This window comes from Rana temporaria, chromosome 4, assembly GCF_905171775.1.
Source record: "Rana temporaria chromosome 4, aRanTem1.1, whole genome shotgun sequence".
Lineage (NCBI taxonomy): Eukaryota > Metazoa > Chordata > Amphibia > Anura > Ranidae > Rana > Rana temporaria.
Genome location: NC_053492.1, coordinates 316,834,289 through 316,859,182, shown reverse-complemented (window position 1 = coordinate 316,859,182; position 24,894 = coordinate 316,834,289). Strand labels below are relative to the sequence as shown.

General features: G+C 48.7%; 1 protein-coding gene across 3 annotated transcripts in view; it reads left to right on the top strand.

The window, feature by feature from the left end:
* Positions 1-3,293: 3,293 nt before the first annotated feature.
* Positions 3,294-24,894, top strand: part of PDE10A (phosphodiesterase 10A) — a 361,988-nt gene continuing 340,387 nt past the window's right edge. For all 3 annotated transcript variants that reach the window (XM_040350636.1, XM_040350637.1, XM_040350635.1), the window contains exon 1: positions 3,294-3,738. In XM_040350636.1, coding sequence (XP_040206570.1) covers positions 3,675-3,738 — 64 coding nt within the window. In that variant the 5' untranslated portion in view covers positions 3,294-3,674. The remainder of the gene's footprint in view (positions 3,739-24,894) is intronic.

Below are 24,894 nucleotides of genomic sequence, written 5' to 3'. Positions count from 1 at the left end.
CGCGTCGTGAAGCTATTTCCGCGCCAGAGCCGGCCGTCAATCATCCTCCGTCTCCATAGGCACGCCCATTCCCCGGTATCTTCGATGGACGACTACAAGGTGAGTACGGGGGTAAAAAATTCGGGACAGGCATACTGTAGCTCGCGCTACAATGCCTGATTTTAAGGTAAAAGAAAAAACATTTTTTTTTTTTTTCGTAGATAGGGTGAACCCCCGCTTTAAATGTGTATGCTTGTTATTTTTTTGCTTTCAACACATCAACTTTAGGGACAGCATGTTCACTTGCTGCTTTATATATCCTACCCAATTTTAGATGCCATTGTAACGAGATAATTATTGTTATTCACTTTTCTTGTCAGCGGCCATTATGTTATTACCGATTGGTGTAGGTGTTATGGTTTATTGGTGTACACATTCATTGCACTTTCATCCTGAACCATGGGGTACAGCATGCTGCTGGAAATCATCAAAGTCTCTGGAAATGGTAATAGCCCAGGGTGGCAACATTAAGGTTTCTGAGAATGGTAATGGCCCGAGGGGGGACATTGAAGTCTCTGGGACTGGTAATGGCCCAATGTAGAGATGTTTGAAGTCTCTGGGAATGGTAATGGCCCGGGGGGGTGGATGGGTAAGTTGGTGACCACACATTGAAGTCTTTGGGAATGACAATGGCCTTGGGTGTGGACAATGAGGTCTCTGGGAGTGGTAGTGGCCTGTCGGGGGGAGAGGACACATTGAACGCTTGGTATCGGGATGTTGGGGGTCTCCAGGGGGAATAGTTATGACCTGGGGTGGGGACAGTAAAGCATCTGGGAATGTTAATGGCCCAAGTGGGGAGATACTGAAGTCTCTGGGAATGGTAATGGCCTGGGTTGGTGATGTTGAGGTCTCTGGTGGGAATGGTAATGGCCTAGGGAGGGGTCATTGAAGTCCCTGGGAGAAGAGGTTATGACCAGGGGGATGGACATGAAGGTCTTTGGAAATAGTAATGGCCCGAGTGAGGGGATGTTGAAGCCCCTGTGAATGGTAATGGCCTAGGAAGGGGTCATTGAAGTCTCTGGGAGGAATGATCATAGCCTTGGGTATGGACACTGAGGTCTTTGGGAAAAGTAATGGCCTGAGTGGGGGAATGTTGAAGTCTCTGGGAATGGTAATGGCTTGGGGTGGGGAGAATGAGGTCTCTGGGAAATGCAATGGCCTGAGAGGGAGGGACATATTGAAGTCCGTGGAAATGGTGATCACCTGGCTTGGGGATGTTGGGAGTCTCTGGTAGAAATGGTAATGGCCCAGGATGGGAAAATTGAAGTCTCTGGAAATAGTCATGGCCCAGGGAGGGGACACTGAAGTATTTGGAAATAGTCATGGCCTGGGGGGGGGGGGCACTGAAGTATTTAGGAATGGTAATGGTCTGGGGTGGGGATGTTGAAGTCTCTGGTGGGAATAGTCATAGCCCAGGGTGGGGACATTGAAGTCCCTGGGAATGGTAATGGCCCAGGGTAGGATGTTAAAGTCTCTGGGAATAGTCGTGGCTCGGGTGGGGAAATGGCAAAGAATGGCCATGGCAGGAACATTGGGAAGTCTCTGGGAAGTCATGGCTTGGGGTGGGGACATTTAGGTCTCTGGGAATAGTTATGGCCTGGGTGGGGACATTGAGGTCTCTGGGAATAGTCATGGCTCGGGGTAGGGACATTGAAGTGTCTGGGAATAGTCATGGCTTGGGGTAGGGACATTGAAGTCTCTGGGAATAGTCATGGCTCAGGGTAGGGACATTGAGGTCTCTGGGAATAGTCATGGCTCAGGGTAGGGACATTGAGGTCTCTGGGAATAGTCATGGCCCAAGGGTGGGGACATTGAAGTCTCTGGGAATAGTCAATGCCCTGGGGTAGGGACATTAAAGTCTCTGGGAATAGCTATTGCCCGAGGTGTAGACATTGAGGTCTCTGGGAATAGCCATGGCCCAGGGCGGTGACATTTAAGTCTCTGGGAATGGTAATGGGCAGGGGTGGGGACATTGAGGTCTCTGGAAATAGTCATGGCTTAGGGTGGGGAAATGGAAGAGAATGGCCATGGCAGGAACATTGAGGTCTCTGGGAATAGTCATGGCTCCGAGTAGGGACATTGAAGTCTCTGGGAATGGTAATGGCCCCGGGTGGGGGTATTGAGGTCTCTGGGAATAGTCATGGCCCGAGGGTGGAGACATTGAAGACTCTGGGAATAGTCATGGTCCAGGGTGGGGACATTGAAGTCTCTGGGAATAGTCATGGCCTCAGGGTGGGGACATTGAAGTCTCTGGGAATAGTCATGGCCCGAGGGTAGGGACATTGAAGGCCCTGGGAATAGTCATGGCTTGGGGTAGGGACATAGAGGTCTCTGGGAATAGTCATGGCCTGGGGTATGGACATTGAAGTCTCTGGGAAGTCATGGCTCGGGGTGGGGACATTGAAGTCTCTGGGAATAGTCATGGCCCGAGGGTGGGGACATTGAGGTCTCTGGGAATAGTCATGGCTTGGGGTAGGGACATAGAGGTCTCTGGGAATAGTCATGGCTCAGGGTTGGGAGTGACATTGAGGTCTCTGAGAATAGTCATGGCCTGGGGTGGGGACATTGAGGTCTCTGGGAAGTCATGGCTCGGGGTGGGGACATTGAAGTCTCTGGGAATAGTCATGGTTCGGGGTAGACACATGGAAGTCTCTGGGAAGTCATGGCTCAGGTTGGGGACATTTAGGTCTCTGGAAATAGTCATGGTCCGAGGGTGGGGACATTGAGGTCTCTGGGAATAGTCATGGCTTGGGGTAGGGACATAGAGGTCTCTGGGAATAGTCATGGCTTGGGGTAGGGACATTGAAGACTCTGGGAATAGTCATGGCTCAGGGTTGGGAGTGACATTGAGGTCTCTGAGAATAGTCAAGGCCTGGGGTGGGGACATTGAGGTCTCTGGGAATAGTCATGGCTTGGGGTAGGGACATAGAGGTCTCTGGGAATAGTCATGGCTTGGGGTGGGGACATTGAGGTCTCTGAGAATAGTCATGGCCCAGGTTGGGATCACTGAAGTCTCTGGTGGGATGGCAATGGCCCAGGCTGGGGACATTGAAGTCCCTGCAGTGACTTAAAAAGGCAGTAAGCTATATCCTCACTGTTGTGATGAGCCCTCCCACCTTCCTTTTCCTCTGGATGTCAGAAGGTGCCCGGCTGGGCTGTGTTCACATTATATAAAGAAAAAGAAGATGTTATTGCCAGAAAAGAGCCTTGTCATCGCACCGCTTAGTGTTCCCAGCCCTCAGACACACATCACCCCTCCCAGGAGTCCCATTCACATCGCTCGGCTCCCTTCCCTTGTCACAGAGGCAGCAGAAGGACAGCCCGCCCTTCCCTGTGCATCCAGCTTCCACACTACCGAACTCAGCCGCCCGCCCATTGCTGCCGCCACCCCACCCTCTTCCTCTCACATCATCAGAACCGGCAAGGAGTCCAGGGGGGACATACAGTGTGGTGGGCGGAGGTGGAGAGGAGAGGAGGACTCTCCGCACACTCAGCTGTGATACGCCGGACTCACTGCACTTCTGTCCTAGCTAGAGCCTCGGACACAGCCGCATCCCGGGAGGGAGCCTGAGCGTCACCTGAGAGCCGGAGAGTCACCTGAGCGGCTCCTACATCCCGTCCTCCGGAGGGCAGACATGGAAGATGGACCTTCTTCTGAAGGCTGCTTTAGAAGGTTTACAGACTGCTTTATAAGCTCCAGTGAGTACCCTGACCTGACTACCAGGACAGCGCTGCTTGCATTGGGGGGCAGAGTACTGCTTACATTGGGTAGGACAGCGCTGCTTGCATTGGGGGGCAGAGTACTGCTTACATTGGGTAGGACAGCACTGCTTACATTGGGGGGCAGAGTACTGCTTACATTGGGTAGGACAGCGCTGCTTGCATTGGGGGGCAGAGTACTGCTTACATTGGGTAGGACAGCGCTGCTTGCATTGGGGGGCAGAGTACTGCTTACATTGGGTAGGACAGCGCTGCTTGCATTGGGGGGCAGAGTACTGCTTACATTGGGTAGGACAGCACTGCTTGCATTGGGGGGCAATGTACTGCTTACATTGGGTAGGACAGCACTGCTTGCATTGGGGGGCAGAGTACTGCTTACATTGGGTAGGACAGCGCTGCTTGCATTGGGGGGCAGAGTACTGCTTACATTGGGTAGGACAGCACTGCTTGCATTGGGGGGCAATGTACTGCTTACATTGGGTAGGACAGCACTGCTTGCATTGGGGGGGGGGCAGAGTACTGCTTACATTGGGTAGGACAGCACTGCTTGCATTGGGGGGCAGAGTACTGCTTACATTGGGTAGGACAGCACTGCTTGCATTGGGGGGGGGGGGCAGAGTACTGCTTACATTGGGTAGGACAGCACTGCTTGCATTGGGGGGGGGGCAGAGTACTGCTTACATTGGGTAGGACAGCACTGCTTGCATTGGGGGGCGGGGCAGAGTACTGCTTACATTGGGTAGGACAGCACTGCTTGCATTGGGGGGGGCAGAGTACTGCTTACATTGGGTAGGACAGCACTGCTTGCATTGGGGGGGGGGGCAGAGTACTGCTTACATTGGGTAGGACAGCACTGCTTGCATTGGGGGGGGGGCAGAGTACTGCTTACATTGGGTAGGACAGCACTGCTTGCATTGGGGGGGGGCAGAGTACTGCTTACATTGGGTAGGACAGCACTGCTTGCATTGGGGGGGGGCAGAGTACTGCTTACATTGGGTAGGACAGCACTGCTTGCATTGGGGGGGGGGGGGCAGAGTACTGCTTACATTGGGTAGGACAGCACTGCTTGCATTGGGGGGGGGCAGAGTACTGCTTACATTGGGTAGGACAGCACTGCTTGCATTGGGGGGGGGCAGAGTACTGCTTACATTGGGTAGGACAGCACTGCTTGCATTGGGGGGGGGGGCAGAGTACTGCTTACATTGGGTAGGACAGCACTGCTTGCATTGGGGGGGGGGGCAGAGTACTGCTTACATTGGGTAGGACAGCACTGCTTGCATTGGGGGGGGGGGAGAGTACTGCTTACATTGGGTAGGACAGCACTGCTTGCATTGGGGGGCAGAGTACTGCTTACATTGGGTAGGACAGCACTGCTTACATTGGGGGGGGGGCAGAGCACTGCTTACATTGGGTAGGACAGAACTGCTTACATTGGGGGGGACAGAACTGCTTACATTGGGTAGGACAGCACTGCCTACATTGGGTGGGACAGCACTGCTTGCATTAGGAGGAGAGCACTGCTTACATTGGGTGGGGGGGGGGGGGGAGAACGCTGCTTACATTGTGTGTGGGGGGGGGGGGGGGAACGCTGCTTACATTGTGTGTGGGGAACGCTGCTTACATTGTGTGTGTGTGTGGGGGGGGGGGGAAACGCTGCTTACATTGTGTGGGGGGGGACGCTGCTTACATTGTGTGTGTGTGTGGGGGGGGGACGCTGCTTACATTGAGTGGGGGGGGGGGGGAGAACGCTGCTTACATTGGGTGGGGGGGGGGGATGCTGCTTACATTGGGTGTGTGTGTGTGGGGGGGGGACGCTGCTTACATTGTGGGTGTGTGTGGACGCTGCTTACATTGGGTGTGTGTGGGGGACGCTGCTTACTGTGTGTGTGTGTGTGTGTGTGTGGGGGGGACGCTGCTTACTGTGTGTGGGGGGGACGCTGCTTACTGTGTGTGTGGGGGACGCTGCTTATGTGTGTGTGTGTGTGGGGGACGCTGCTTACATTGGGTGTGTGTGGGGGGGGGGGGGGACGCTGCTTACATTGGGTGTGTGGGGGGGGACGGACGCTGCTTACATTGGGTGTGTGTGGGGGGGGACGCTGCTTACTTTGGGTGTGTGTGGGGGGGGACGCTGCTTACTGTGTGTGTGTGTGTGGGGGGGGGGGACGCTGCTTACTGTGTGTGTGTGGGGGGGATGCTGCTTACATTGTGTGTGTGTGTGGGGGGGATGCTGCTTACATTGTGTGTGTGTGTGGGGGGGGATGCTGCTTACATTGTGTGTGTGTGTGGGGGGGGATGCTGCTTACATTGTGTGTGTGTGGGGGGGGGGTGCTGCTTACATTGTGTGTGGGGGGGGGGGGGATGCTGCTTACATTGTGTGTGTGTGTGTGTGTGTGTGTGTGGGGGGGGGGGCGCTGCTTACATTGTGTGTGTGTGTGGGGGGGGACGCTGCTTACATTGTGTGTGTGTGGGGGGGGGGACGCTGCTTACATTGTGTGTGTGTGTGTGTGTGTGTGTGTGTGTGGGGGGGGGGGACGCTGCTTACATTGGGTGTGTGTGGGGGACGACGACGCTGCTTACATTGGGTGTGTGTGGGGGGGACGACGACGCTGCTTACATTGGGTGTGTGTGTGTGGGGGGGGACGACGACGCTGCTTACATTGGGTGTGTGTGTGTGTGGGGGGGGGGGGGACGACGACGCTGCTTACATTGGGTGTGTGTGTGTGGGGGGGGGGACGACGCTGCTTACATTGGGTGTGTGTGGGGGGGGGGGCGCTGCTTACATTGGGGGTGTGTGTGGGGGGGGACGCTGCTTACATTGGGGGTGTGTGTGGGGGGGGACGCTGCTTACATTGGGTGTGTGTGGGGGGGGGGGGACGCTGCTTACATTGGGTGTGTGTGGGGGGGGGGGACGCTGCTTACATTGGGTGTGTGTGGGGGGGGGACGCTGCTTACATTGGGTGTGTGTGGGGGGGGACGCTGCTTACATTGGGTGTGTGTGTGGGGGGGGGACGCTGCTTACATTGGGTGTGTGTGGGGGGGGGGACGCTGCTTACATTGGGTGTGTGTGGGGGGGGGGACGCTGCTTACATTGGGTGTGTGTGGGGGGGGGACGCTGCTTACATTGGGTGTGTGTGGGGGGGGGGACGCTGCTTACATTGGGTGTGTGTGGGGGGGGGGACGCTGCTTACATTGGGTGTGTGTGGGGGGGGGGGCGCTGCTTACATTGGGTGTGTGTGGGGGGGGGGACGCTGCTTACATTGGGTGTGTGTGGGGGGGGGGACGCTGCTTACATTGGGTGTGTGTGGGGGGGGACGCTGCTTACATTGGGTGTGTGTGTGGGGGGGGGGCGCTGCTTACATTGGGTGTGTGTGTGGGGGGGGGGGGGGCGCTGCTTACATTGGGTGTGTGTGGGGGGGGGACGCTGCTTACATTGGGTGTGTGTGGGGGGGGACGCTGCTTACATTGGGTGTGTGTGGGGGGGGGGACGCTGCTTACATTGGGTGTGTGTGTGGGGGGGGGGGACGCTGCTTACATTGGGTGTGTGTGTGGGGGGGGGGGACGCTGCTTACATTGGGGGTGTGTGTGGGGGGGGGACGCTGCTTACATTGGGTGTGTGTGTGGGGGGACGGGACGCTGCTTACATTGGGTGTGTGTGTGGGGGGACGGGACGCTGCTTACATTGGGTGTGTGTGGGGGGGGGGACGCTGCTTACATTGGGTGTGTGTGGGGGGGGACGCTGCTTACATTGGGTGTGTGGGGGGGGGACGCTGCTTACATTGGGTGTGTGTGTGGGACGCTGCTTACATTGGTTGTGTGGGGGGGGACGCTGCTTACATTGGGTGTGTGTGTGGGGGGGGACGCTGCTTACATTGGGGGTGTGTGGGGGGGGACGCTGCTTACATTGGGGGTGTGGGAGGGGGGGAGAACGCTGTTTGCATTGGGAGGGAGCGCTGCTTGCATTGGGGGGGGAGCGCTGCTTGCATTGGGGGGGGAGCGCTGCTTGCATTGGAGGGAGAGCGCTGCTTGCATTGGGAGGGAGCGCTGCTTGCATGCTCCATTTCCACTACCTGTGCTGCCATGATGGATCTGAAATGACACGTGCTCCTTAAATGTAAGGACTCATTCTTGCTGATAGTTACAATCTTTATTATTTGCAAACAAAATGAAGGTTTCCTATTTAGAATAATAAGCTGTCATCAAGTTAGTAAATATTCCCAAACTGGGTCTCTTTCCGGCCTGCTGCCATTGAAGCCATGTGCAGAAAGATCACAAGGTTTGTAAGCTTCTTGGAAGCTTTCACTTTCATTTTTACTGCTTGCCCTTCCTCCTCACACTTAGAGCCTGGTACAGATGCATTTCTCTTAAAACAATCATACAGTTTTTAGTGTACATAGATTTGCAAACAATGGGATAAATATTCCTGAACTTTGTTTTATTGCACTCTGAAATGATGTCAATGCACCAATGCAGTGCATGTTATCTCAGCTTGGATTCATTGAATGAGTTTACCAAAAATGCAGAATATACAGCCTCATGCTACATAACGAAGCTTCATTTCATGCTGAATCAACTAACTTATTAATGTATCTTAAGTAGTAAACTTTCTTTAGATATGCTTTTGGAGTAAAAATCTTTTATTTAAATAAATTTGATAAAAATCAGATTTAAATAAAAATAAATTGTATTTTTAACTACTTACGAAGCGCCCACCTTCATTATACGGCGGCACTTTGAAGTGAAATATTTCATTGTTATGGCAGCGTCACTAATTGTAGCTGCTGACTTTTAATTTTTTTTCACCCAGGCTTGACCTCTTTAACCACTTGAGACCCGCGCTATAGACAAAAGACGTCAACAGCGCGGCTCTCAGGTGCCAACTGGACGTCTTTTTAAAAGCATTACCCGCGCGTGCCTCTGGGGGGCGCGCAGCGGGTAAACACTGTGCCGCCGCATCGTTGGGGAGCTGATGCGTGTACCTGGCGGCCGCGATGTCCGCAGGGTACACGCGATTGTCGGTGACCCAGCCGGTAACAGCAGGGACGTGGAGCTCTGTGTGTAAACACAGAGCTCCACGTGCTGTCAGAGGAGAGGAGACCGATCTGTGTCTCTTGTACATAGGGACACCGCATCGGTCACCTCCCCCAGTCACCCCCCTCCCCCCACACAGTTAGAACACACCCAGGCTACACATTTAACCCCTTCCTCACCCCCTAGTGTTAACCCCTTCCCTGCCAGTCACATTTATACAGTAATTAGTGCATTTTTATAGCACTGATCGCTGTATAAATGTGAATGGTCCCAAATTTGTGTCGAAAGTGTCCGATACGTCCGCCGCAATATTGCAGTCCCAATAAAAATCGCAGATCGCCGCCATTACTAGTAAAAAAAATAATAATAAAAAAAAAATCATTCTGTTCCCCATTTTGTAGGCGCTATAACTTTTGCGCAAACCAGTCGCTTATTGCGATTTTTTACAAAAATACGTCGAAAAATACGTATCGGCCTTAACTGAGGAAAAAAATTGTTTTTTTTAAAAAAAAAATTGGGATATTTATTATAGCAACAAGTAAAAAAAAATATATATTTTTTTAAATTGTCGCTCTTTTTTTGTTTATAGCGCAAAAAATAAAAACCACAGAGCTGATCAAATACCACCAAAATAAAGCTCTATTTGTGGGGAAAAAAGGACGTCAATTTTGTTTGGGAGCCAAGTCGCACGACCGCACAAATGTCAGTTAAAGCGACGCAGTGCCGGAAGCTGAAATTTCGCCTGGGAACGAAGGGGGTTTATGTGCCCAGTAAGCAAGTGGTTAAAGATGTGCTTTATGAAAAAAAAATTTCCAGCAAATAATTTAAAATAGAAACGTGGAACAGGAGATGAAACTGTTTAATTGTGATTATACAGGTTAAAACGAAAGGGTTACGTAGTCCTATGACGTCCGCAGATGCCATCTCCCATCCTGGGTGGGCGTCATATGACGTCCTCGGCTTTCCGGCGCTGAGGAGCCGATGCGTGTGCCCAGCAGCCGCGATGTCCGCTGGGTCCCCACGATTGCTCGTGACAGAGCAGGAGTGTAGATCTGTGTGTATGTGTCGGAGAGGAGACAGATCGTATGTTCCTAGTATACAGGAACACCAATCAGTCTCCTCCCCTAGTCAGTCCCATCCCCCCACAGCTTTAGGGAACAGGTTTAACCCCTTGATTGCCCCCTAGTGTTAACTCCTTCCCTGCCAGTGACATTTATACAGTAATTGGTGAATATTTATAGCACTGCTTGTTGTAAAATTGTCAATGGTCCAAAAATGTTGTCAAAAGTGTCCGATGTGTCTGCCATAATATCAGTCATGATAAAAATTGCAGATCATCGCCATTACTAGTAAAAAATAATAATACCATAAATCAATAACCTATTTTGTAGGCGCTATAACTTGTGCGCAAACCAATCAATATGTGCTTATTGTTTTTTTTTTTTTTGTGTTTTTACTAGGGCTGTTACTGATAAAAATGTTCGTGTTCGATTAATCGATTTTTTTTTTTTTTAATCGATTAATCAACTAATTTTGATTAAATATAACGCACATACAATTTTTGGATCACCACCATATATAGTCCTCACTGTAATATCCACAGACATCACCCCCCACTGTATTATCCACAGACCAGGTGATGACGTCAGCACGCCGCTCTAGGCTCACCTAGGCCGCCACCGGGTGGACCAAGATGGCCGCCGCTCCGGGAGCTAGGCCGAAGCCGCGGCCTTTCCTATGCATACAGTGACCCGTTCAGATCATGGATCATTTACGTTCCGTTGCACCGCTAGTACCGATCAAAATAATTTTGATAGATCAAAAAAATGAATGATTAATCGAGCAATTAATCTTTAATTTCCACAGCCCTAGTTTTTACCAAAAAAAATGTAGAAGAATTCATATCGACCTAAACCGAGGGAAAAGATGTGATTAAAAAAAAATGGGATATTTATTATAGCAAAAAGTAAAAAATATTGTGTTTTTTTTTTTTAAACTTTTTTTTGTTTGTTTATAGCACAAAAAATAAAAACCGCAGAGGTGACCAAATACTACCAAAAGAAAGCTCTATTTGTCAGAAAAAAAATGATAAAAATGTAATTTGGGTACAGTGTTGCATGACCGCGCAATTGTCATTCAAAATGTTACAGCGCTGAAAATTGGCCTGGGCAGGAAGGGGGTGAAAATGACCTGTATTGAAGTGGTTAAAAGTTAATTCCCTGTGCATACTATAAAAACTTTCCTCTGTCAGCTGCAGCTCTCTCACTCACAAATCTGTCTGACAGGGAATGCAGGAGATAAGATCGCTACTGTGTTACTTGTTTGTTGTTTGGACTTAAAGTGTTACAATGAATTCTCACTGCAGTTCCTCCAGAGTTACCATTACCATGGGCCTCGTGGCTGCTTCTCTGATTAATGCTCTCCTTACCTGGCCTGTCGGCTTAGGTGGATGGACATGTCTTGGTAGGTTTGCAGTTGTGCCATACTCTTTCCATTTTCAGATGATGGATTGAACAGTGCTTCGTGAGATGTTCAAAACTTGGAATATTTTTTTATAACCTAACCCTGCTTTAAACTTCTCCACAACTTTATCCCTGATCTGTCTGGTGTGTTCCTTGGCCTTTATGATGCTGTTTTTTCACTAAGGTTCTTTAACAAACCTCTGAGGGCTTCACAGAACAGCTGTATTTGTACTGAGATTAAATTACAAACGGATGGGCTATAGTTGGGTTACTTCTGAAGGCAATTGGTTCCACTAAATTTTAGTTAGGGGTTTCAGAGTAAGACCCCTTTCACACTGGGGGCATTTTGCAGGCGCTGTAGCGTTAAAAAAGCGCCCTAAAACAGCTGCTCCATTCACTCCAGTAGAGCGGTGCGCTGGCAGGGCGTCAGAAAAAGTCCTGCCAGCAGTTTCTTTGGGGCGCATTATTGCAGTGAGTTCACCTCTCCAAAAGCACTCCTGCCCATTGAAATCAATGGGCAGCGCTGCCGTACCGCCGGAAAAACACCGCTGCAGCTGCACTTTGTGGGCGGTCTTAACCCTTTTTCGCCGCTAGCGGGGGTAAAACAGCCCCACTAGCGGCCGAAAAGCGCCGCAAATACGAAGGTAAATCGCCGCTAAAAATAGCGCGGTTTTACCACCGATGCTTGGAAGAGGCTGTGTGAAGAGGCTCTAAAGGGGGTTGAATACAAATGCACGCCACACGTTTCACATATTTATTTGTAAAAAAAAAAATGTTAAACATTTACCGTTTACCTTCCACTTCACAATTATGTGCGGCTTTGTGTTGGTCTATCACATAAAATCCCAATAAAATACATATTAAGTTTTTAGTTGTAAAAATGCAAAATGTGGAACATTTTAAGGGGTATGAATACTTTTTCAAGGCTCTTTATGTGGTGTGTTGCATTTTAGATGCGTTACCATTGAGCTCTGTAGAATGTGTATTTTGATGAAAGGGCACCTGAAAGGCACAGATGTGATCGTAGCCTAAGAGGGGTGGTAAAAACATGGCTCAACCGCCTGCTTTTACCGCCACCTGAACTGCAAGTGTAAACAAGCTTACAAGATTTCTGGATGGATGAGCAGCTATTTATTTTTTGCACTTGTCGAACAGATATAGCAAAACCCTTTCAGGTGGTATACTTGCCAGATAAAAAGTGAGCAAATAAGAGAAAATGACTGTTCCAGTGTACACACAGTTACACTCAGACTACAACTTGCATCATTGTTATTTCTACAACCCTTCAAGTTGTTGCTTAATTAGTGTTGGCAAACAGCAGCATCCTGCACCAAGCCTGCTGATTGATGCATACTTCGTGGCTGGTCTTTCTCTCGGCCCTCGTTCACATTGAATGTGACTTTAAAATCGTGCAACTTCGTCTGAAATCGCACAATTTTTAAGGTCACTTTTCATTGTCATTTTGGGTGTCACTTGAAAGACATGTGTAGCTTCATGCACAGATGTCTATTGAAGTTGCACCCTAAGTTGCCAAAAGTAGTGCAGGAACTTCTTTTGCAAATTGGTGCAGCACCGCAAAGTTGGCGTCGCACCGATTGGAGCGGGTCAAATTGCATGACATCACTCCAATGTGAACGAGTGCTTAACCACTTAAGGAGCGCCGCACGACGATATACATCGACAGAATGGCACGGCTGGGCACATGGACGTACAGGTACATCCCCTTTAAGAGCCCAGCCGTGGGTCGCGAGCGCACCGCTGGCGGCAACCTCGCGACCTGGTCCGAAGCTCTGTGACTGCGGGACCCGATCGCCGCCGGTGTCCTGCGATCGGGTCACAGGAGCTAAAGAACGGGGAGAGGGGAGTGTAAACAAACCTTTCCCGTTCTTCTCTGTGGCTTGTCACTGATCGTCTGTTCCCTGTCATAGGGAACGACGATCAGTGAAGTCACAAGTCCAGCCACGCCCCCCTACAGTAAGGACAGGACACACTTAACCCCTTCACTGTCGTTTTCACAGTAATCAGTGCATTTTTATTGCACTTTTCGCTGTGAAAATGACAATAGTCCCAAAAATGTGTCAAAAGTTTCCGATGTGTCCGCCATAATGTCGCAATCACAAAAAAAATCACTGATTGCCGCCATTAAATAAAATGCCATAAAACTATCCCCTATTTTGTAAACGCTATAAATTTTGCGCAAACCAATTGATAAACGCTTATTGCGATTTATTTTATTACCAAAACTATGAAGAAAATCACGTATCGGCTTAAACTGAGGAAAAACATGTTTTTTATGTATTTTTTGGGGATATTTATTATAGTAAAAAATATTGCATTTTTTTCAAAATTGTCGATCTATTTTTGTTTATAGCGCAAAAAATAAAAACCGCAGAGGTGATCAAATACCACCAAAAGAAAGCTCTATTTGTGAGGGGAAAAAAAGAACACCAATTTTGTTTGGGAGCCACGTCGCACAACGGCAAAATTGTTAGTTAAAGCCACTCAGTGCCGAATCGTAAAAAGGGGCCAGGTCCTTAACCTGCATATTGGTCTGGGTCTTAACCGGTTAATGTGTGTATGGAGTTGTAGTAATCTAGCATTTTCTTGTGTAACTCCATGGGCAACTAACGGGCACATATGGTTTCAGGTCTGGGCCCTCATTCACATTTAAAGCGGTTCTCCACCCTAAAGTGGAGTCCCGCTGATCGGCACCCTCCCCCCTCCGGTGTCACATTTGACACCTTTCAGGGGGGAGGGGGGTGCAGATACCTGTCTAAAGACAGGTATTTGCCCCCACTTCCGGCCACACGCTACGGGCAAAAGACGGGTTTTTCTGACTTCCCGTCTGTCGCCCGTTGTGTGCTGGGAAAACTCGGCTCCCAGCACACAGCGTGTGAGCCAATCGGAGGGCGCAGCGCGACTCGCGCATGCGCCGTAAGGAACCGGGCAGTGAAGCCGCAGCGCTTCACTTCCTGGTTCCCTCAGCGTGGATGGCGGTAGGAGCAGCAGAGAGACGAGCGATCGCTCGTGCTCTGCTGCGATCAGCGCTGGACTCCAGGACAGGTAAGTGTCCTAATATTAAAAGTCAGCAGCTGCAGTATTTGTAGCTGCTGGCTTTTAATATTTTTTCCCCATGGCACATCCGCTTTAAGCATGTTTCAGCTTGTTTCCCTATCCCTACACTACACACAATCTAGCTGTCAAGGTCCAGCGTTCAGGAGAGGTTTTTAAACGTCCCGTGTACATGAAGCCTTAAAGCGGGATTCCGGGCATAATTTTTTATTTTTTTTTGCAATCCAAAATTAATTACATTGAATATTCTTTAACATATATATAAAAAAAACACGATCGGTACATAAATCAGTGCAAACACTTACCTCATATCTTCTCAGCGAAGCCCAGTTCATGTGTCTTTCTGGTTTTCCCGAGAGAGGTGCATGCTGGGTAACCAGCATGCACCTCTTGATCTCGCGCATGCGCAGTATAACGGCTTGGATTGTTGCCATGACAACGGGCGGCAATGGAGGAACATCCCGTCATGACAACGTAGATAACAGAATCCAGAAGATCACAAAATCTGCCTTAATCGTGTCATTTTTTTCGCAATTTTTTTTCGGCACAGTAATGCACAGACTCCTGGGAAATGAGTGTCATCATTTCCCAGGAGGCCATGGGGGGGGGGGGGGGTTAGGAACTGAATTTTAACCACCGCAGACTAGGAATTGGGCAGATTATGAAATCTGCATAGTAACAGCCATATCCATGTGAGTAAAATGTGTGTGTGTGTATGTGTGTGTGTGTGTGTATATATATATATATGTGTATATATATATATATATATATATATATATATATATATATATATATATATACATACATATATATACAAAATGTTTTTTTTTTTTTTAAGATTAAAGGCAACCTGTTCATAACAAGTTAGGCTGCATTCACACCTGAGCGTTTTGTCACCTGAAGCGCGACGCTCAAAAACGCTAGAGGGGAAAAAATACATTATTCCCTATGGAGATGGTTCACATCTCCACGCCGAACGCCTGAAGCTCAAACAAGTTCCGGACCCTTTTTTGTCACGCGAATTGGGCTTTTTGAGCTTTTCTATTTCCCATAGAAAGTAATAGAAACGCTCGATTCAAGTGACTAGCGCGACAACGAGCGTTTGCTACGGGCGTTTTGTCGCTTTAATCAATAGAACATTATACCCAGGCAGAAGATAAAAAAAATCTACCAACATAGGAACAAGTGATGAAAAGATGATCATTTTTTCCTATTGGCTAAAATAAAAAACGTTGAAGTACAAAAACGTCGGACGACGCTGTATGCAAACGCCCAAATAAGCATGAATACGCGCGACAAAACGCCGGAAAACAACGACCGAACGACCTACGCTCAGGTGTGAATGCAGCGTTCGTTTTTAGGGTGGAAGTCCGCTTTGAGGATCAAAAAGGCCACTTCTCTGGTGGACTTCATCTTGTTCTAGGTTTTCAGGACAATTTTAAGCACTTGTTTTTTTTGTGCATACTTGGGGTTATAGCATGTTTTTTTTTTTTTAGCATTTTTGGGGGATTTGAGGTGGTCAGCAGCAAAGTCTACTAGTTTTCTCATCCCTTCAGGTATTTTAAGATGTAGGGTACCATGGGAAACCCACTGTTCTGCAAACTACCCTCCCAAGTACTCCTTCAGCAAGGTCAGGAGTCCTCTAACCTTTCTCTCATAAAGCAGGGGGATAAACAAATGTATTCCTGGCATACACCAAGTAGGCAAATAGTAGATGGGGTAGGTATTGTTCTGTGCTCAGAATGGATCTGAGAACTGAGGGCCAAATTCTCAAAAACGCCGCCTAACTTAACTTTCAGCAGTTAAGTTACACTGACTTAAAATCTCTACCTAAGTGCCCGATCTTCAAAGCACTTACCTAGAAATTTCAGGCCGTGTAACTTAAGTGCCGCCGTCGCAAGGCGGTCCTCCTCTCCGGGGGGCGTTTAAAATTTAAATGAGGCGCGCTCCCGCGCCGGCCGTACTGCGCATGCGTGTGACGTAATTTTCCCGACGTGCAGCGCGCGAACGTAATTGACGCCGGGCGGCTTTGAGAATTGCGACGGGACACTAAAATTGCGACGGGTGAAAAAAAATATACGCGCCGGGAAAACAAATAATTATAAAAAAAAATGACAGCGTCGCTCAGCATGCATTCCTGAGAGGGAGAACTCCACAGCAATTTTTTAATTCAAAACCGGCATGGGTTCCCCCCCCAGGAGCATACCAGGCCCTTAGGTCTGGTATGGGTTGTAAGGAGACCCCCCCCCCACGCCGAAAAATCAACGTAGGGGGTCCCCCTACAATCCATACCAGACCCATATCCAAAGCACGCTACCCGGCCGGTCAGGAATGGGAGTGGGGACGAGCGAGCGCCCCCTCCTGAGCCGTGCCAGGCCGCATGCCCTCAACATGGGGGCGTTGGGTGCTCTGGGGCAGGGGGGCGCACTGCGGGCCCCCCCACCCCAGAGCACCCTGTCCCCATGTTGATGAGGACAGGACCTCTTCCCGACAACCCTTGCCGTTGGTTGTCGGGGTCTGCGGGCGGGGGCTTATCGGAATCTGGGAGTCCCCTCAAATAAGGGGGCCCCCAGATACCGGCCCCCCACCCTAAGTGAATGGATATGGGGTACATCGTACCCCTACCCATTCACCTGTAGGCAAAAAGTAAAAGTTATTAAACACACAACACAAGGGTTTTTAAAATAATTTATTATTCTGCTCCGGAGGCACCCCCCTGTCTTCTTTATTAGCTCTATTACCAGGGGGGGCTTCTTCTTCCACTCTCCGGGGGTCTTCTTCCACTCTCCGGGGGTCTTCTTCCACTCTCCGGGGGGGGGCTTCTCTGCTCTCCGGGGGTCTTCTTCTATCTTCTCCCCTCTTCCGCTGTTGACTCGGCGAACCCCGGTTCTTCTCCAGCTGTCCGGTGCCTTCTTCTTCAGCGCTGGCTGCCTGCTATCTTTGTGTGTTAGCTCAATTACTAACAGGCAGCCGGCGCGGTCTTCTGTGACGTCAGGTTCTTCTCTTCTGTTCTTCTCCCCTCTTCCGATGTTGACTCGTCGCCTCTTGTCGCTGTAATGATGGAAGCGCGCCTTGCATCCCATTTATATAGGCATCACCGTCCCATCATGCTCCGGTAGGTACCCACGTGGTGGGTGCACGTGGGTAGGCACCCACCACGTGGGTACCTGCCGGAGCATGATGGGACGGTGATGCCTATATAAATGGGATGCAAGGCGCGCTTCCATCATTACAGCGACAAGAGGCGACGAGTCAACATCGGAAGAGGGGAGAAGAACAGAAGAGAAGAACCTGACGTCACAGAAGACCGCGCCGGCTGCCTGTTAGTAATTGAGCTAACACACAAAGATAGCAGGCAGCCAGCGCTGAAGAAGAAGAAGGCACCGGACAGCTGGAGAAGAAACGGGGTTCGCCGAGTCAACAGCGGAAGAGGGGAGAAGATAGAAGACCCCCGGAGAGCGGAGAAGCCCCCCCCGGAGAGCGGAGAAGCCCCCCCCCCGGAAAGCGGAAGAAGAAACCCCCCCCCCGGAGAGTGGAAGAAGACCCGCGGAGAGTGGAAGAAGACCCCCGGAGAGTGGAAGAAGAAGCCCCCCCTGGTAATAGAGCTAATAAAGAAGACAGGGGGGTGCCTCCGGAGCAGAATAATAAATTATTTTAAAATCCCTTGTGTTGTGTGTTTAATAACTTACTTTTTGCCTACAGGTGAATGGGTAGGGGTACGATGTACCCCATATCCATTCACTTAGGGTGGGGGGCCGGTATCTGGGGGCCCCCTTATTTGAGGGGACTCCCAGATTCCGATAAGCCCCCGCCCGCAGACCCCGACAACCAACGGCAAGGGTTGTCGGGAAGAGGTCCTGTCCTCATCAACATGGGGACAGGGTGCTCTGGGGTGGGGGGGCCCGCAGTGCGCCCCCCTGCCCCAGAGCACCCAACCCCCCCATGTTGAGGGCATGCGGCCTGGCACGGCTCAGGAGGGGGGGGCGCTCGCTTGTCCCCACTCCCATTCCTGACCGGCCGGGTAGCGTGCTTTGGATACGGGTCTGGTATGGATTGTAGGGGGACCCCCTACGTCGATTTTTCGGCGTGGGGGGGGTCTCCTTACAACCCATACCAGACCTAAGGGCCTGGTATGCTCCTGGGGGGGGAACCCATGCCGGTTTTGAATTTAAAAATTGCCGTGGAGTTCTCCCTCAGGAATGCATACCAAATGCCGTCGCTTGAATGGGCCTTTACAAGGTGTGACCAACTTTACACATTGTAAAACCAGCCCTAGTTTTGCGCAAGCAAAATCGGAACTTGCGCAGAAATCACAATGCTGAAATGCTTTGAGAATCTGCTTAAGTCCTCATTTGCATACTCAAAGCTGCATTTCCATGAGAAATGCCCCCAGCGGCGGATGCGGTACTGCATCCTAAGATCTGACCGTGTAAGTGTCTTACACATGTCAGATTTTCTGCCTAACTTTGGAAAAAGCCTTTTGAGAATCGTTTCCAAAGTTAGGCACAGACTGAACAGCAGTTAAGTCTGCGTATCTCTTTTGGGAATCAGGCCCTGAGTGTTCAGCAGTCTTTGATCGCTCAGCTCTCAGTGTAGAGCCAGCATGGGACATCTGGGTGAGTATGATTGTTTGGATTCCCACACTTCTCTATAAGGCACAAAAAGTAGCAAGTCCTTTCTTTCATCAGTCTAATCACACAAGCATTAAGCTACATGATGGTCTCTTAGGCTCACTTTGATAGCCGGATATAATGAGTGAGGTAAAAAATCGTTTTTAAAAATAATTGTTCTGATCTGAAAATAAGCATTTTAGAAAATGAACCATTGCCATGGACAGACCACCATGCAATCAATTTCATAATCTCCAAAATTCCCCCAGTGATAAAAGCACCCAAGCCGGTGACAATACACTGGGCTAGATCTCAGAAGAAGCTCCATTCGGAACTCTTTAAATCTACCTTGGGAAACGGAATCAAAACAATCCATCCACATCAAACAGCTGCAGATACACTGGATGCCATAAACGCAGCCCTGCTACAGTCAGCCGATTTAGTAGCACCGAAACGCAAAGCCTGCATCCGAAAAAGAAAGTCTGGCTGGTTCAACAACCAGCTGTCGCTTCTGAAGCAAGAGCGCAGAAGGGCGGAAGCCGCCTGGAAAAGAAGCCCTGCAGAGGATAACCTCTTCATCTACAAGGCAATAACAACACGATATCATAAAGAAATCTTCAAAGCCAAGAAACATCATTTTTCTATGGCGATTAACAGCGCCCTAAACCGCCCCCGCGAACTCTTCAAGATGGTCACCCAGACCATGAATCCAGGATGTCTTGAAGTCCCCAACTCAGACACCCAAGAGTTCTGTAATGAACTATCGGATTTCTTCATCAACAAAATTGAAAGAATCTGGGAAAGCATCTTGCAAAACAATACCCCCCTCAACCCCACCGTCAATCAACCACAAAACACCCACAGAAACGCTCTACAATCAACAAAGTTCACTCTGGAACCGATCTCCATCGATACCACAAAAAATATCATTGGTGCTTTGCGGAACAGCACATCGCCCAATGATATCATCCCCACCAAACTGCTGAAGGAATGTGCCGACATCCTGGCACCACCCATCACACAGCTTATAAACCAGTCATTTAAGGAAGGCACAGTGCCATCCCTGTTGAAAGAGGGCACAATCCAGCCCATCTTGAAAAAACCTAACCTGGATCCCAAGGACCCAACTCCGTCCCATAACAGGCCTAAATGTTCTCTCCAAGATAATGGAAAAAGTAGTGGTACAACAGCTGCAACAGCATCTAGATACCCACAATCTACTGGATCCATTACAATCAGGCTTCCGTCCCGGACACGGGACAGAAACGGCCTTACTCAAAATATGGGACGATGCCCTCAAGGCCGCAGACGAAGGAGAATCTTGTCTACTGGTTCTGCTGGACCTAAGCGCAGCCTTTGACACGGTAGACCACAAACTGTTACTGATGCGACTAGCCAAGGTAGCAGAAGTCGCAGAAGGTGATTTACCATGGTTTTCTTCCTTTCTTGAAAACCGATCACAAACAGTTAAATTGGGTTCTTTCACGTCGGAAAAGCGCACGGTGTCATGTGGAGTCCCCCAAGGATCCCCCCTGTCACCGGTGCTTTTCAACATTTATCTTCGCCCTCTCTTTGATATTATCAGTAGCCAAGAACTACTCTATCACTCTTATGCAGACGATACGCAACTGTATTTTCGCATCTGCAACAAAAAGGATCATCATCCCAGTTTAGAGAAATGTCTCTCTTTGATAGAAAACTGGATGACAAAGAGTTATCTTAAACTCAACAGTTCAAAAACAGAACTCCTTATGTTTCACGCCAGCCGAAAGAGTCAACTGGCAACAACCTGGACACCCCCGCCCATTCTGGGCCAAATCATCACCCCTAGCTCCAAAGTCAAAAGTCTCAGAGTCATCTTCGACACCTTCATGACAATGGACGCACAAATAGGGTCAGTAGTCAGCGGAGCGCACCATCTGTTGCGCCTACTACGCAGACTTATTCCATTTATCCCCAAAGAAGACGTAGCAGTCGTGGTGGGAACAATCGTGAATTCCAGACTGGACTATGCTAACGCCCTGTACCTCGGACTCCCAAAGTACCAAATCTCCCGTCTGCAAGTCGTTCAGAATACGGCCGCCAGACTGGTGACTGGGGAAAAAAAATGGGAATCAATCGCACCTTCGTTGAGAACCCTTCACTGGCTGCCAGTAAAAGACAGAATTGCATTTAAAGCACTCTGCCTGACACATAAGTGCATCCATGGGAAGGCTCCGCAATATCTTTGCGACAAGATAGAACCTCACAATTCGAATCGCGTTCTGCGATCCACCGACCAAAATCTGGTCAGGGTACCAAAAACCAAATACAAGTCCAAAGGAGAAAGAAGGTTTGCTTTTCAGGGTCCTAGACTATGGAACACTTTACCAACCAGCATTCGGTTGGAGGAAAACCACCTGACTTTCAGAAGACAGATCAAAACTCTGCTCTTTTGATGTCATGAGACACGAACAACTAGCGCCCAGAAGCGATTCAGTTCGCATGCGCCGCGCTTTATAAGTTTTTCATTCATTCATTCATTCATTCTTTCTCCCTGAAGAGGAGCAGTGTCACTTTAAAGGGTCACTAAAGGATTTTTTTTTTTTTGCTGAAATGACTGTTTACAGGGTATAGAGACATAAAAGTTAACTGATTCCTTTTAAAAATGATTAAAAATAGATTAAATTCAATCATAATGTGCCTACAGTTTCACTTTAGTTTTTAAACTAGTTTTATGTTTCTGTGAAGTAAAGAGACCCACAGAACAAAAACAAACAAATCCAGGGCAGTGTTTTGTTTTTAAAATGAATCTGATTGGTTCTGAGGAGTTTTAGACACACAGTAATGACAGCTTAGACCACCGTGAAAATCTCCCAGTATGATGGTTATACGGAAACAGGCAACCAGGAAGTGTGGAGATCACAGCAGAATTACAGCTACTTCAAAGCAAAAACGAGCAATGAGGACATGAAACCAGTACTGCAGTAAGGTAAAGGAAGCTATTTTGCTAAAAAAAAAAATTCCTTTAGTGATCCTTTAAGTGTGCATTTTTTTCAAACACAAGTAATTCTAGTTCTAGGTCTCGTGTAAGGACTATGTAGAACTTTTGTACTTTTATCCAAATACAACATTTTTGTTTTAACTGGAGATGATGACTGTGTAATGAAAGCAGCGACCAGGCAGACCCTTCTTATATTTGCACTTTGATAATCGGGGTTGTTGTACTGTGCATGAGTATTCATAAATTGCATTAAAAAAAAGCAAATTTGAAGTCTTCTCAAACACACAGTTGTTAATGTTGATAGAATGTGACAGCGTAGAATGCAGCTTGTCCTACTGAGGCACGTTCCACACTTGTTCTAAATTCAGTTACTGTCAATGGCAAAGCACAGTATATACCTTTTTAAATGAGTGTGCCGTTCCTTTCAAGGAAAACTGATCATACTAGAAAAAAAACAAAGACAAAGCTACAAGGTTGTCAACTTGCGGTAAATGCATTTAAAGTGGAGTTCCACCCATTTTTTTATGTTTGTCTGTGCTGCATGCTCTAATCTCATAGTGTTCAGAATGGACAATTTTTTTATTTAATTTGTTGCTTGTAAATACCTTTATTTTGTAGTCCTTCATTACTTTCTCCTCCTTATTTGCCTAGGCTATTTGCAAGAGTTTCTGGGATAGGCATCATGTTTCCCAGTAGTCCTTGCAAACCTGACTGAAACCTATTACATTGCTTGTGCACTGAGCATGTGCGAGATATGCAAAGCTGAAATCCAGGAAGTCATACAGTCTGGCTTCATGATGCCCACACTTAAGATGGCCACGGTCTATTTCTAGATTATAAACTATCTAAATGCTGTAACAACCTAACAAAACGGACCTTAGTTTACAGACTAACTTTACTAGAATACAGTAAGCTTGTGTATTACAGGGGTATTTATATTTAAAAAGTGAAATTGTGGGTGGAACTCCCCTTTAAGCATAACCTATATGCATTCCTTGCTTTATTAAAAAGCATTGTTGAATTTTACCTGAAGGGTGCAGTTGCCCTGTCTGCTTGCAGTGTCCATTCACATGACATTCACCTATGTTTTTTATTTTTCATATTTCTATTTTCCACAATCTGCATTTCTATTTTAGAGTTTAATGTGTTTTATGTTTTATTTTTTCATTTTTTTCAGATCTTTTCTAAATCTCACTTTCACTAATAATATGGCCTTGTATAATTACTGTTTAACCACTTCCCGCCCGGCCTATGGCCGATTTACGTCCGGGAAGTGGTTATGAAATCCTGACAGGACGTTCTAGAACGTCCTGCAGGATTTCATGCCGCGCGCGCCCGTGGGGGCGCGCATCGCGGCGATCGGTGATGCGGGGTGTCAGTCTGACACCCTGCATCTCCGATCTCGGTAAAGAGCCTCCGGCGGAGACTCTTTACCACGTGATCAGCCGTGTCCAACCACGGCTGATCACGATGTAAACAGGAAGAGCCGCCGATGGCTCTTCCTCACTCGCGTCTGACAGACGCGAGGAGAGGATAGCCGATCGGCGGCTCTCCTGACAGGGGGGGGTTAGCGCTGATTGTTTATCAGCGCAGCCCCCCCTCGGATCGCCACACTGGACCACCAGGGATGCCCACCCTGGAGCACCAGGGTGGGCAAAAAAAAAAAATGACAGAAAAAAAAAAAAAGCATAAAGAAAAAAAAAAAAGATGCCAGTCAGTGCCCACAAATGGGCACTGACTGGCAACCTGGCAAAAATCAGTGCTGCCACCCCAGTGTCCATCAGCGCCACCCCAGTGTCCATCAGCGCCACCCCAGTGTCCATCAGCGCCACCCCAGTGCCACCCCACAGTGCCCATCCATGCCCAGTGCCCACCTATCAGTGCCCATCTGTGCCACCCATAAGTATCCATCAGTGCCGCCCATGAGTGCCCATCTGTGCCGCCTATGAGTGCCCAGTGCCGCCTATGTGTGCCCATCAGTGCCGCCTATGTGTGCCCATCAGTGCCGCCTATGTGTGCCCATCAGTGCCGCCTATGTGTGCCCATCAGTGTCGCATACCAGCGCCGCCAATCAGTGCCACCTCATCTGTGCCCGTCAGTACTACCTCATCGATGTCCATCAGTGCCATCTCATCGGTGCCCATTAGTGCCGCCATATCAGTGCCCGTAATTGAAAGAGAAAACTTATTTACAAAAAAATTAACAGAAAAAAATAAAAACGTAATTTTTTTTCCAAATTTTCAGCATTTTTTTAGTTGTTGCGCAAAAAAAAAAAATCGCAGAGGTGATCAAATACCACCAAAAGAAAGCTCTATTTGTGGGGAAAAAAGGACGCCAATTTTGTTTGGGTACAGTGTAGCATGACCGCGCAATTGCCATTCAAAGTGCGACAGTGCTGAAAGCTGAAAATTGGCTTGGGCGGGAAGCTGCGTAAGTACCTGGTATGGAAGTGGTTAATCATTACCCCCCCCCCATGACCAGGCCATTTTTTGAAATACGGCACTGCCCTATTTTAATTGACAATTTCATGGTCGTACAACGCTGTACCCAAATAAAATTGATGTCCTTTTTTTTTTTTTTTTCTCCCACAAATAGAGCTTTCTTTTGGTGGTATTTGTGGTATTTTTTTTATTACATTTTTTGCGCTATTAACAAAAAAAAGACTGTCATTTAACCCCTTCCATACAGGGCATTTTCACCCCCTTCCTGCCCAGACCAATTTTTAGTTTTCAGCGCTGTTGCACTTTGAATGACAATTCAATTTACACACACAGATCCACACTCCTGCCATGATTACTGGCAATCGCGGCCGCCGGGCACCCGCGCCGGGTCACGAGCATTGCCGCGGGCGCGTGTCCTAGATCGCCGGGAACACAGGACATCATATGATGTCCACCCGGATCGAGATAGGGTTCCTGCCGGCGTCATTTTACAATGCGCCGGTAGGGAAGTGGTTTAAAAAAAAAAAAGCAATATTTTT